The following is a 12,993-nucleotide window of genomic DNA, read 5'->3' on the forward strand; positions in this document are numbered from 1 at the left end:
TACTATATATTCCTATCTCACAGGGTTCTTGTGAGGACACACATATATATATAATATCATTTGATATTACATATATAAATATTTAGTGTCATTTGATCTTCCCAAGAACCTTGTGAGGTAGGTGACTTGCCCAGGGTCACACAGCTAGTAAGTGTCAGAGGTAGGATTTAAACACAAATCTTTTTGACTCCTAGGCCAGCACTCTATCTACTATTCCACCTGGGTTATAAAAGTGAGTTGTGCATATCGCCATCTTTGTACATGCTTTACCCCACTCCTGCGGTGAAAAAATTCATCGAAACGAGGTTCTTTTCCAGAGGATCCTTTCATTTTGAGGCTACCAGATCCTGTCTAGAATTGAACTTCTCTTGATTGAGCCCTGGGATGGATGACTTAATGTGAACTCTGAGCTGTGCTCTCTTTCAGTATTGTACTTGGTCTTCAGTCTTCATAGGAACTTCTGCACCTGAGACATCTTAATGCCTCTGTGACTTCATCAAGCCATTCAGGCTTTTTTTTTTTGCCTTTTGGTGAGGCAATCGGGGTTAAATGACTTGCCCAAGGTCACACAGCTAATAAGTATCAAGTGTCTGAAGCTGTATTTGAACTCAGGTCCTCTTGACTCCAAGACCGGAGCTCTATCCACTGTACCACCTAGCTGTTCCCTCTGTGACTTCTGTCCACGTTCTCTCATAACTATGCTGTGGGGAATCCACCCAGTGTGAATGGGGGCAGCAGAGAGAGTCCTTGAATTCTTCCAACAGCCTGTGGCTACCAGTGGAGCAAACGGGCTCTCCATAGCTTTTCTCTCTCTCTTGCTACACAGTCAGTCCTTTAAAAAAAAAACAACAATCTGTTGATCTATCAATCTATCTATCCTTTGATAACTCTTTGCAGGACTTTTGTAATTCACCATTTATAATGTGCTGCATACTGATCTTACCTGTCATGTCCCTCTATATTGCTTTTTGTGATCCACAATCACAATTCTTGAGGGACTGGAGTGTTCTATAATTTGCAGTCCTATACCACATTACCAGAAGACTGGATAAATAGATGCGCCTTCATTTTGGGTAGGAGCTTGGGAATATTAAAAGAATTGTATAATTTCCCAATAGTAATCCACCACACTCTTCTTTTCAACCCTAGGTCCAATTCATTGTGCATTTTCAGTGCCTGTCCAAGATTTGTATATGCAGAATATAAATATATGTATGTATGTATATGCATATATAGCCATGCATAGAAATTGATGGATGATTGTCATAAGTGGCCTATCCAATTATGTATCATGGTCTGAGTAACATGATTTTTCCTAAATGAATAGTTAAACCCAAATATTTTGGGTCATTATAAATCTCACCTACAAGTCTCTGTAGTCTTCTGAAACTTGAAACAATCCACAAAATGTTATTCCTGTATCAGGGATATGGAAAACCTCACTAGTTTAGGGAATCCCCCTTCCATCTAGCCTCTGTTCTGAATCTCCTCCCTGCCAGGTACTGGGAGTGGATGGAGATGGAGAACATCTTTCCCTACTGTTGTCTTACTTTCTATTATTAATGACCAGAGGATCACTGAGTAATGTTATCTCTGCTATTGCAGCTTTCAAAGAATCTTATATGATTTTGAAATTTGTCTGAAGGAATACCTTAATAATGATAGCTGACATTTACTCAACACTTTAATCTCATCTCAAATTCCCTTGACCACTTGGGTCAGCCTAGTGTGCTTCATTGTGCTCCACAGATGCTGTACCTCCGATCACACTATTCTGCTGCAGTTTTTGCCAGCCTTTGCCCAAAATTAGAGACCTTCTTTGTCTATATCTAAGAGGTTGTTAGGAACCTAATATAAATATCCCCTGAATTCTCAGTGGCACCAAATTGATTATCCAACATCTCCAAATATTTTAGTAGTAAAAAAATTAACAAGCAAGCTTTCAAAGTATTTTACATTTATTTACATCTATTATAACAACCCTATGAGGTAGTTACTACTACTACTATTATTATTATTATTCATTTTACAGATGAGAAAACTGAGGCAGACAGAGATTAAATAAACGGTCATGCAAGTAGTAAGTGGCTAAGATGGTCCTGACTCCCAATTTTCCTGAGTTCTACCCATTATACCACAGTGTCCGAGTACTTAGTCCAATCTTGCTGCCTATAGTACCCCCAAAGTGCTCTGCTTTGATTGGAGTTGTTCAGAATCCATTCAGAAACCATGAAAAGATGGACTTGGTCATTAAATACCAGGCTTTTGGTGTCCATTGTTCTCTGGCACCTGTGACTTCGGTGAGGAACTTTAAGCATATCTAGATATGGATAAGCCTCCTCACTCAGGCCACAGAGATCTTGCCTCTTTATAGGCTGTGCTGGAAGAGACCTCATCCTCAGATTTTCCTCCTCAAATAACTGGAATGTAACTGTTACCTGGTTGTTGTTTAGCAGAGATATTCATTTCAAAGCTTCAGTCATTATCATTCCTGCTATATAAGAGCTTCTTATATATTCAGACATAACATACTCAGGAAAGATTTTTAAGACAGGTGCTAACTTCTCACTTGAGATGGCCCTTGGTCCCACCTCCATTCTAATTTCCCTGCACCTTTTCTGGTTGGCCTCATTTTTAGAAAGAACATGGTTGAATTTTCCTCTTGAGTGCACATAATGCAACACAAGATCATAGCTTCTCTGGGTGTGCTCTTTGGAGCTATTTTCCAAAGCAATATCCTTGACCTCTGGAAATAAGCCCAGTTGATCTTCCAAGAAGAAAGAGGGGGAACAATGATCTGACAAACAGCCAGCCCAGTTTGGGCTTCTTTGGTGAAGCCCAGCTGGTCTGGGCTCTATTTTGTCTTCCTGAGCCTCACCTGAGTGCTGCTTGAGGACCTACAAGGTCAGTTTTTCTTAGCCTGTGACAACCCCCTTTGCTCACATTTCCTGCCTAAACCTACCTCATTGACTGAACCAGTTCCGAGTAAGGGAAGCAGAGTTTTTGTTGTTGAAGTATAGTTATTATAATGCCAATTGATCATCTCGAACTCCCTTGACCACTTGGGTCAGACTAGTGTGCTTCATGTGCTCCACAGATACTGCACCTTTGATCGCACTGTTCTGCAGTAATTTTTGCCAACCTTTGCCCAAGGTTAGAGACCTTCTTTATCTACATCTAAGAGGTTGTTAGGAACCTAATATAACTATCCCCTACATTCTCAGTGGCACCAAATTGATCATCTAGCACCTCCAACTATTTTAGTGGTAAGGAAATAAATAAGCACTTATTAAGCTGAAATTGAGGGCTGTTCAATCTTCAAGGTGTGGAGAAGGTCAAAGATATGTTCCCCAAAGGCATTCTGCCTCATTTCTCTTGCTCAGTCACCTGTCACTCTTGCAACATCTCTGGGATATATGGCAGTGATGATTTGAAGTCTTCTTTTCCAGTGAAGGGGCCATCCCTTGACTCACTTCTTAAACAGGCCTATTCACTGAATGGGCATTACCTCACTCAAAGAGAGAACCTGAAAAGTCCTTAGCTAAAAAGAGTCTCCCATTGCATGTCAAGTCCTCCTGATGAATATCTGGCCACTAGACCAAGATGACTCTGAAGGAGAAAGTGAGGCTGGTGACCTTGCACAGCCCTCCCTCACTCAAATCAAAGTCAATTGAAAGTCATGTTATCCTCTCCCTGATGTCATAGTCTTCTTCAAGAATAAAAGACAAGGGGTGGGGGGGGGCAGCTAGGTGGCACAGTGGGTGGAGCACCAGCCCTAAAGTCAGAAGGACCTGAGTTCAAATTTGGCCTCAGACCAAATACTTGACACATACTAGCTGTGTGACCTCGGGCAAGTCACTTAACCCTGATTGCCTCACTAAAAAAAAAAAAAAAGAATAAAAGACAAGGGGCCGCTAGATGGTGCAGTGAATAGAACACTGGCCCTGAATTCAGGAAGACCTGAGTTCAAATCTGGCTTCAGACACTTGACACTTACTAGCTGTGTGACCCCGGACAAGTCACTTCACTCCATTGCCTCACAGGAAAAAAAGAATGAAGGACAAACCACCCCAACAACAACAACAATTTTGACATGGACAATGTTAATACTGGTAGCCTAGAGGCCCACCAAAAAAATAATAATCAGTAAATTTTGAAAAATCCCCAAAATATAACTTACAGATCAATTGATCCCTAGCTCTGATAGGAAAGATCCATGTAAAATCTGAGGATGTTTTACAAAATCTTTTTGGCTAACACTCCCACCAAAGGAAACTATGGGAACCTTGGTATTTGGTTCATTTTGCTCTTCCAAAAAGGGCCCTCAGCTTTCTTCAAAATACTCAGCCTAATAAAACATCGTAATGTGAAAAACATTGTTTTAACCTACAAAAATTACAAATAAAGTTTGTACCTAATCCATTTAACCCTCAGGAAAGTCTCTTTTCTTTTCTGAAGATCATTAAGCAAAATGTCTTCTTCTGGGTTTCACCAAAGAACTGGAAATTGGGGGAATGCCCATCAATTGGAAAATGGCTGAAAAAGTTGTAGGATATGATTGAATAATACTGTGATATAAGAAATGATGACATTGATGATCTTAGAAAAACATGGAGATCTAAATATTCTTTCTGAATTACAATAGGTCTGGGTTTCTCCTTAGTGCACGCATTTCCCTGATAATGCCAATGTCTCTATCCCTTGACAGAGAAATTGGAAACAGGAAACACCTGGAAACTTTTTTTTTTGATTAATCTGACCTCACTTAACTATCCACTGGTAAGTTCAACAGTAGTTTAATGAAGATTATGCCCAGTAAATACACCAAGCATAATGCAGGGTTAAAGAAGACAGTTCTTAATACAACCAGGACATTTTCCTATTCTTGGTTAGAGAGGACCAGAGATACAGCTAGAAAGACTATGTTGTTATCACCAGGCACATCAGAGCCAGTCTTAAGGTATATCTGCTTCTTTCTCCTCTCCAGCTGTGCCCATCAGCCTTACAGAGAACAAGGCAGCTGTGTGCCATTGCTATTTGACCATGCAGATGTGGTGAATTGTACATCCAGCAGTCCAGGACACATGAAATGTGCTGTCATCTGTGAAAAGGGATTCATCCTCCAGTCTAGCAATGGACAGAGACTAAGGCCCATGCAGGTAAGTCAGGTGGTACTTGGTTGGAGGGACCTACACAGTCAACATAACCACATAGGATTAATTTCTGGGTGCAGGAAGCTTTTCATTTTGAGATTTAAAAAAATTCCTATGAAGGAGCAGATAAGGACCTTCACAAAGAAGGCCTTGGCTTTAGAGATGGCAAAGTTGTACATATACCATCTGTGGCTCCGAGATAAGAGATTTTGCTGTTTGAATAAAATGTGAATTTCTTTCCAGGCCTGTGTTACAGTAGGAATGCCTGGCACATTCCCATTGCTTAAGCTTTTCTTGTTTGAAACCAGGACCATCCTAGTTTGCTTTGGAGATGAGAATACCAAAGTAGTCAGAGATGCCAAAGGTTAGGTTACAAGCAGCTATTCTGCAGCTTAATAACCTTTCTTTCAAAGAGTCTTTAAAAAAAAGAAATCATCCCTACCCCAGTCTTCCTCACTATTCATTAGAAGCCCCTAATCCATTGGTTTAGGGGTGGGGAACCTGCAGCCTCAAGGCCACATGTGGCCCTATATGTTCTCAAGTGTGGCCCTTTGACTGAATCCAAACTTCACGGAGCAAATTCCCCTAATAAAAGGATTTGTTCTGTAAACTTGGATTCAGCCAAAAGGCCACATTCAAGGACCCTAGAAGGTCACATGTGGCCTTGAGACCGCAGGATCCCCACCCCTGGTTGGGCAGAAGTTGCTCATCTCACTCTAGCTCTTTAGTTAGATTTCATGAAGTCCAGTAATCTGTCTACAAACACTCATTCATTCAACAATCATTTGAGTGGCAAATATATTCAATGCACCCATCACATTAGGTCAAAGGAAACCATTTTCTACCCTCACATCAGTGATCACACATACCTAGAAAAATTGTGGCATATCAAGAGCGGAAAACATTTTTCCAGTAAGTGAGGAGGAACCTATTTTCTCCTACTTTGGGATAACTCTCATTGTTTGGATGTTTTTTGTTTACATCAAGCCCAAATTTGCCTTTGTACATCTTCTTGGTATTTAATACTAGTACCCAAACTGTGGGTCCAGCCAGAACAAGTCTAATCTCTTAGAAAACTAATGTTAACAGCAAGTGGTGCTGAGGAGTATGAGGGAGGTCTGTGTTGTCTTTACTTCCCCCACTCAATCATAAAGGATAGAGCCAAGAGAGTTCTGCCTTTGCCTCTTGGAGAACCACTTAGAGACCACACTTTCTCCTTCTAACCACTCTGCCTTCTCTCTTCCTTCCCTTCTCCAGGATCAGGGAAGCTAGGAAGGGTTTGGCCCCTGAGGCTTGCTACTCCAAGTGAACTCCACTCATAGTTTCTGAAATAATGGAAGTTTAAGTTCTTTGAACTAAGCTGAATGGCCTGAAGTTCCCTTTTATAGTTCCACTTTTGGGTGTTGTAATATTACTGTGGAATGGAGATCAAAGGACTCCTGAAGGAGAGAGTCAGATTACTGAAGACGTTAAATGCCAGACAGAAGAGTTTGAATTTTATTTCATTCTAGGGGCAATAAGGAATCACTAAATATTTTTGAATAGGGGTGTAATAGGGATGGTCAGATGTGTGTTTTGAGAGTAATGATTAGTCAGTTCTGTGGAGGATAGGTCGATGAAGGGAGACCCTGGATTCAGGGAGCCCAGTTTGTAAGCTATTGTAGTGGTTCAAATTAGAAGAAAGAGAGTCTGAAGTAAAGTTCAGACTCTGTGACTGGAAAGAGTACAAGAAAGGTGGTATGGATGTAGAATTGGTGAGACAACAGTTGATTGAATATAAGGTGTAAGGAAGAGAGAGGAGTCAGGAGTGAGTCTGAAGTTGTAATCCTGGCTAACTAGAAGGATGGTAGCACCCACAAGAGAAAAAGGGAATACTTGGAGCAAGACCAGATTTGGGAGAAAATGTGATGAGATCCAATTTTGATTTGTTGGACTGGATGGCCTATAGGACTTTCAGGTAGAGATGTCAAGCAGGTAATGTTCCATGCCAAACTTGGAAGCTCAGGACTTTGGTTTAGTAAGTCTAGATAGAAATACATAGCATAGCAAACCATTATTCTGTGATTCTGTCAGTGAAACAAGCAAGAAGGGTAAAACTCTCTTCTACTATCCCCTAGATAGTCCTAACTTCGATAAACGTTGGGCTACATTGGCAGAATTAGATATAGAAAAGTCTTTTCTTATTGCTCGTGAGTTTCTCCTGTATGTAAATGGCATTTTCACAGCATAAGAATGGAGAGGCAGTGCAGCTTAATAATAGCTTACATTTATATAAGCCTTACTTCTGACTTATGCTAGGTGTGTGGTCATAGACCAGTCACTCAGTATTCCAGGCAAACCACCAAGAATATAAAATACAAATGAATCAGTAATCTGCACGGAAAAGGAAGTTTCTATATTGGAATTTCCCTCTGCCAATGAAATCATAGGTCTCAATGCCCCTCACCCTAAAATAGGGAGAATCGAATATAATAAATTTAATGTTGTTATTAAAAGAATACTGATTTAAATATAGGTTATTATAAATTCATTGTATAATTATATTTTCGATATTAATATACTATTATTACTAATTGATAAATTAGTACTATTAATTGTACTATTGCTATTAATTAATTGTACTATTACTATAAAGTAGTACCATTAATTGTACCATTAGTACAATTAATACTAATATATTACTAATATTCTATTAGTGGTATTATTTTAATATTATCACGGATATCCTTATGACATTTAAAGTTAAAATTACCCCTCCTTTGAACTCTAGTAGCTGTTTGATTATATTTAACATACTGTGCCTTGCAGAATAATTACTTGTATGTACATCTAACCTTCCTTACAATATTGTAAGCTCTTTGACAGCAAGGGCAACATCTAATTAATTTTTCAATTCTCTATGCCCTGGGCTTGATGTCTCATACATAGTATGTGATGAATAAATATTTGCCCATTTGAATCCAATAACAAAAAGGCAGATAGTTACACAGAAAGGAGAGAAAGAAAAAAGAATGTGAGACAGAACAAAAGTCATAAAAAAAAGAGTGGGGAATGGAAGAACTTATTTCTTGAGAAATGATGGGAGCTAAGGAAAATGAAACTGAAAATGTTATATGTCTATTAAAACATCTTAAGAAACTCAAGAGAAAAAGTTGCGCAGAGTTGAACAAGATGAATAATGATCTAAGCGACACAGAGAGAACTTGACAGATGTTCTTACAATGGAAATACAATAATTACAGTTTGGAAAAAATTTGCAGGTATAGGAGACAGAGACTGCCCAGAAACAGCAGTGGTGTTTTTCAATGGGGTAGTAGGTTAGAACCTTTTAGAGATGAAAGCCACAGACTGCAAATGATAGTGTGACCTTTATCAGTCACATGGAGTTGGTCCACAAGGTGTTCTCCAGTTGTCTGTTGTCTATTTCCAGAGGCTGGCAAAGTTGAGGTATTTCTAGGAATGATTTGGCAAATGATCAGAAGGCGATAGATATGGTATCTTCTGAAAATACATCTATCTGCACTTGAATTCGATGACTATAGAATCAGACTGGAAACATCATGCATGCAGTGAGAGGGACTATGGAAACTTTTGCTGGTTATACTTATGACCCTAGTCCTATTGTGGTTTAATGCTATGAAAGATAGTGTCAACGATAGTCTCTTGTCCATACCTTTGGCCTTTGGTGAGCCTGATAAATGATCTTTTCTCCAGGGCTCTTCTTGTGAAGGAAAGGGGAATGAAGGTAATAACTGGGATTTTGTGATTAATAATTTTACAGGAAGAAATAGAAATTTTCACTGTCTTCAAAGATGGTGTGGAATGATGAAATAAAAAGAATAGTCATTGATATTAACAATATTAACTTGGATCGACATCTCTAACAAGTGACCCAAAGATCTGTTCTTGGGTTTATAGAGAAGGGGATAGACAGAAGCACTTATATGTGCTAGGCACTGTGCTAAGAACTTTTTACAAATATTATCTCACAAGATCCTCAAAACAACCCAGTAAAGTAAGTACTGCCACTATCTCCATTTTGTAATTGAAGAAACTGAGGCAAACAAAAGTTAAGCGACTTGGCCAGGTTCACATAGCTAGTAAATGTCTGAGGGTGAATTTGAACTCAAGTGTTGCTGACTGTAGGTGTACCCCCTATACACTGTGCCACCATCTGCCTCTATACTCTTTGACCTTTTGATCAATGGACTGATCATGTTACTCCCTGGCTCAAGAAACATTAGCACAGTGCCTGACACATAGTAGGTGCTTAATAAGTGCTTGTTGATTTGACTTGCTTCTAATATAAAGCACCAGCTTCTTTGCTGGGCATTTAAAGCCCCTTACAATCTGGCTTCATTCTATCTTTTCATAATAATTCCATATTACTCCTCCTAACGCAATTTACATGCCAGTCAAACAAACTTTTTTGCTATTCCCCATAAATAATGTTCCATCTCTTGCCAGTGTGCCTTTGAATAGGCTGTCCCTATGCTTGGAATGTTCTTCCACCTTACCTCCACCTCTTGGAATTCCTTACTCTGTTGAAGGACTAGCTCAAGTGAGATCTTCAGAAGGCTTTTTTCTGATTAAAAAGTTGTTAGACTCCACCCCTCTCCCATCATTTTATATATACATACATGTATGTATATATATATACATACATGTATGTATATATATATACACACAAGTATATGTGTGTGTATATATATACACACACAAGTGTATGTATATATGTTTTATATGTATATGTGTTTTATATGTGTATATATATACATGTATGTATATATATGCATACACATACACTTTATTTACTGCTCTATGAACATACTGTATCCCCAAAGAGAGTGCAAGCTCCTTAAGAGCAGGGGCCATTTAATTTTTTGTTTTGTTTGGTTTTTGTATCCTTAGTGCTTAGCACAGTGCTTGACACATATTAGTCACTTAATAAATGCTTGTTGAAGAACAATGACAGAAAAGGAATACAGAAGAATCTTGAGATTGAAAGATCATTGAATAATGCCCATTTAAAAATGCCACAGTGATAAGTAAAGTGTTAGCCATGGTCAACATGGGGGACAAATAGCTAGACCAGTTCATGTGGAAATTTTCATGGATTTCAATCTCCTTATGACTCAGCGGTGTATTATGGCAGCCTAAACAGGCACTGACTGACCTCAGGCTACTTGGAGAGAAGTTTAGGATGCATTACCGGAGATGTGATAGTTACACAGAACACAGTTGGTGTACAGATTCTATGATTCTGAGGTATTTTTTTTAACTACTTGATCTGTAAGACAATAAAGGTGTGACAGTGTTTTTACTTTGCCACCTTTGCATGACTTCTGTGATTGGTCAAATTGCTGGCTATTGTGGATCTACCAAGGAATATCTAGGGCCCATAATAATACGGCTTTATTAATATTTGCAACTTGAGGAAAAGAGTCCAAAACTCCTTGTCTTAGACTCTTTCCAAGCTTGTGGATGGTCCTGATTGTCTTTTTAAATTTTCTTTGTTTAGAAGGAGATTCTGCTCACATGTTCCTCTGGCCACTGGGACCAAGCTATCAGTTGTGTCCCCCTTGATTGTGGTGTTCCTGACCAGTCACATGTGTACTACGCAAGCTTCTCCTGCCTAGAAGGAACTGCCTTTCTGAAACGTTGTTCTTTCTCCTGTATCTCACCAGCTAAACTTCAAGGTATCATCAACTTGGAATTCATATAAGTATATGATCATCCTGGAATTTCAGACACAGAAATTCTCTGTATCTTATTCCCTTGTTGCACCATTCCTCACACCCTGCTGCCATTTTCTATTTTCTTTCTCTTCCCTGCTTCCAAGTCCCCGTTGTACTCTCACTTACTTTTCTCTGATTGATAGTATTTTAGCTCTCCATTAATGAGAAGGTTCCATCCTTCCTTATTTCTTTCAGGCCAGAATCAATTGGGAATCTTAATTCCTTTACATGATTTAGCCAATCATTCCACAATGATTATTATTGGAGAAAGTATGGTGAAAGTTGACCTAATAAACCCTTCTTTCACGCTATTAATCCTTCTCTCTTACTTAAAATTAAAATAGATGCTCTGTCTGTAATAGTAGAAATTTTGTATTATGCAAAAAAGAGTTGCATAAATTAGTGTATTCAGAGCTAAAACTATCAATTTTTGTGTTTGGGGGAAGCATGAGACATACCTTCAAATCACCTTTTTAGGACCCATTCAATTAAGCGGAGGTAAAGGACAGGTGAGCAGAGTTTCAGCAAGGTGAAGAAAAGCTAACCTAGGGTATAGTAACAACAGGGGTAAGGTGGAAGCGTGCCATCTGATAGCTTCCTATTTCAACTAATGGCTTCTGAAGGAAGTCAGATGTTGTCAGAACCCTCTATATTTTAGTACCCTGTAACTATATGCTTGAAACCTCACCCTAGTTATGCCTTTGAGTAGCATCCTGAAATTTAGGCTTGCTTTTGTTTTGTTTTGGATTAGAGTCCTTAAAGAAATTTTATTGGACTTGGTGTTCACTTCTAGGTGTTCACATATCTAGGGCCCATAATAATACACCTGCTCCAAAGAAGTCACTGTGCCTCCCCAGGTTGATCCTTTTCTGATCACTATAGATTTTTACAGCTTTCTATTTGAGCTTCTCTCTTTTATGTTTCCTGGAGTTAGGAATGAACCAGTGGTTGACCTGCCTTGAGGATGGGCTCTGGTCTCTCCCAGAAGCTTACTGCAAATTAGAGTGTGATGTTCCCCCAGTCATACCTAATGCCAACTTGCTGCTGCCTCGCTGCCTCCGGGGAAATCATGATGTAGGGTCCGTCTGCCGATACCAATGTGAACCTGGATACTATGTAGCGGAGAGTTCAGAAAGCAAGCCCAAGAAGTAAGTCATCCTTATCATCAGCAGCTGTTCTTGTCCTCACATTTTATTCTTTTGTCTCCATTCATAAAATTTTAAACCATAGTTTTAGAAGAGAATAATGAGAAGAGGCTTTCAAAGATTATTTGTCCATCCCTTAAATTTGTAACTGTTTTCATCTGTTCAAGATGATTTCATCTACATATATATATGGTGTGTGTGTGTGTATCTCTATATATTCCTACCTACTAGGGAGATCATCTTGAACAGATGAGAACAGTATAAATGTAGATATGGATAAGAATATGGACATAGATATGTATTTATCATATATAACCTAATCATGACAGAAAGATGAATTGCTATTCATCTGTAAATATCCATATATTCATATTCACATATATTCATAAATATTTAATATTCATATTTAAATCAATATTCTTCACTGTATATGCATATATGCATCATGTTGGTACAATTGTAATAGCTCACATTTATATAGTGCTGACAATATCAGAAGACAGTCTAAAATTTAAAAATGGATTTTATTAATGCTTTTTTATTTTTAAATCACCAACGTTTCCCAATGCATTCCTTCCCTCTTCCAGAGAGCCATTCCTTATAACAAATAATAAAAAGAAAAAAATTTATAAATACATGTAAAAATATAATAATATATTTTGTAGTGATCCATATCCATAGTCTGCCACCTCTGCAAAGAATCAGAAGAAGGTTCTTTTTCATATTTCTTCTTTGAGACTAAACTTGGTCTTTAGAATTTCCTAGTTTTGTCGGTTTTTTGATCCCTTACATTGTTGTGTTATACATTGTTTTCCTTGTTCTCACTTCACTTACAATCAATTAATGTCTTCCAGCTCTTCTCTGACTTCATCATAGTCATTTCTTCCAATCACTTCCACGGTCATTTCTTCTTTACTTCATCATTTCTTCTGGCACAGTAATATTCTATTACTTTTA

The 12,993-nt window shown here is 38.5% G+C and overlaps 1 protein-coding gene across 1 annotated transcript in view; it reads left to right on the forward strand.

Annotated features, from left to right (window-relative positions):
* PAPPA2 (pappalysin 2) overlaps positions 1 to 12,993 on the forward strand; it is a 326,265-nt gene that overhangs the window by 195,487 nt on the left and 117,785 nt on the right. Inside the window, 3 exon segments of the mRNA XM_027868368.1 lie at positions 4,988 to 5,159; positions 10,675 to 10,852; positions 11,826 to 12,039. Of these exon segments, the coding sequence (XP_027724169.1) occupies positions 4,988 to 5,159; positions 10,675 to 10,852; positions 11,826 to 12,039 (564 nt within the window).

This window comes from Vombatus ursinus, unplaced genomic scaffold, assembly GCF_900497805.2.
Source record: "Vombatus ursinus unplaced genomic scaffold, bare-nosed wombat genome assembly UNPS02014789.1, whole genome shotgun sequence".
In the NCBI taxonomy this organism is placed as follows: domain Eukaryota; kingdom Metazoa; phylum Chordata; class Mammalia; order Diprotodontia; family Vombatidae; genus Vombatus; species Vombatus ursinus.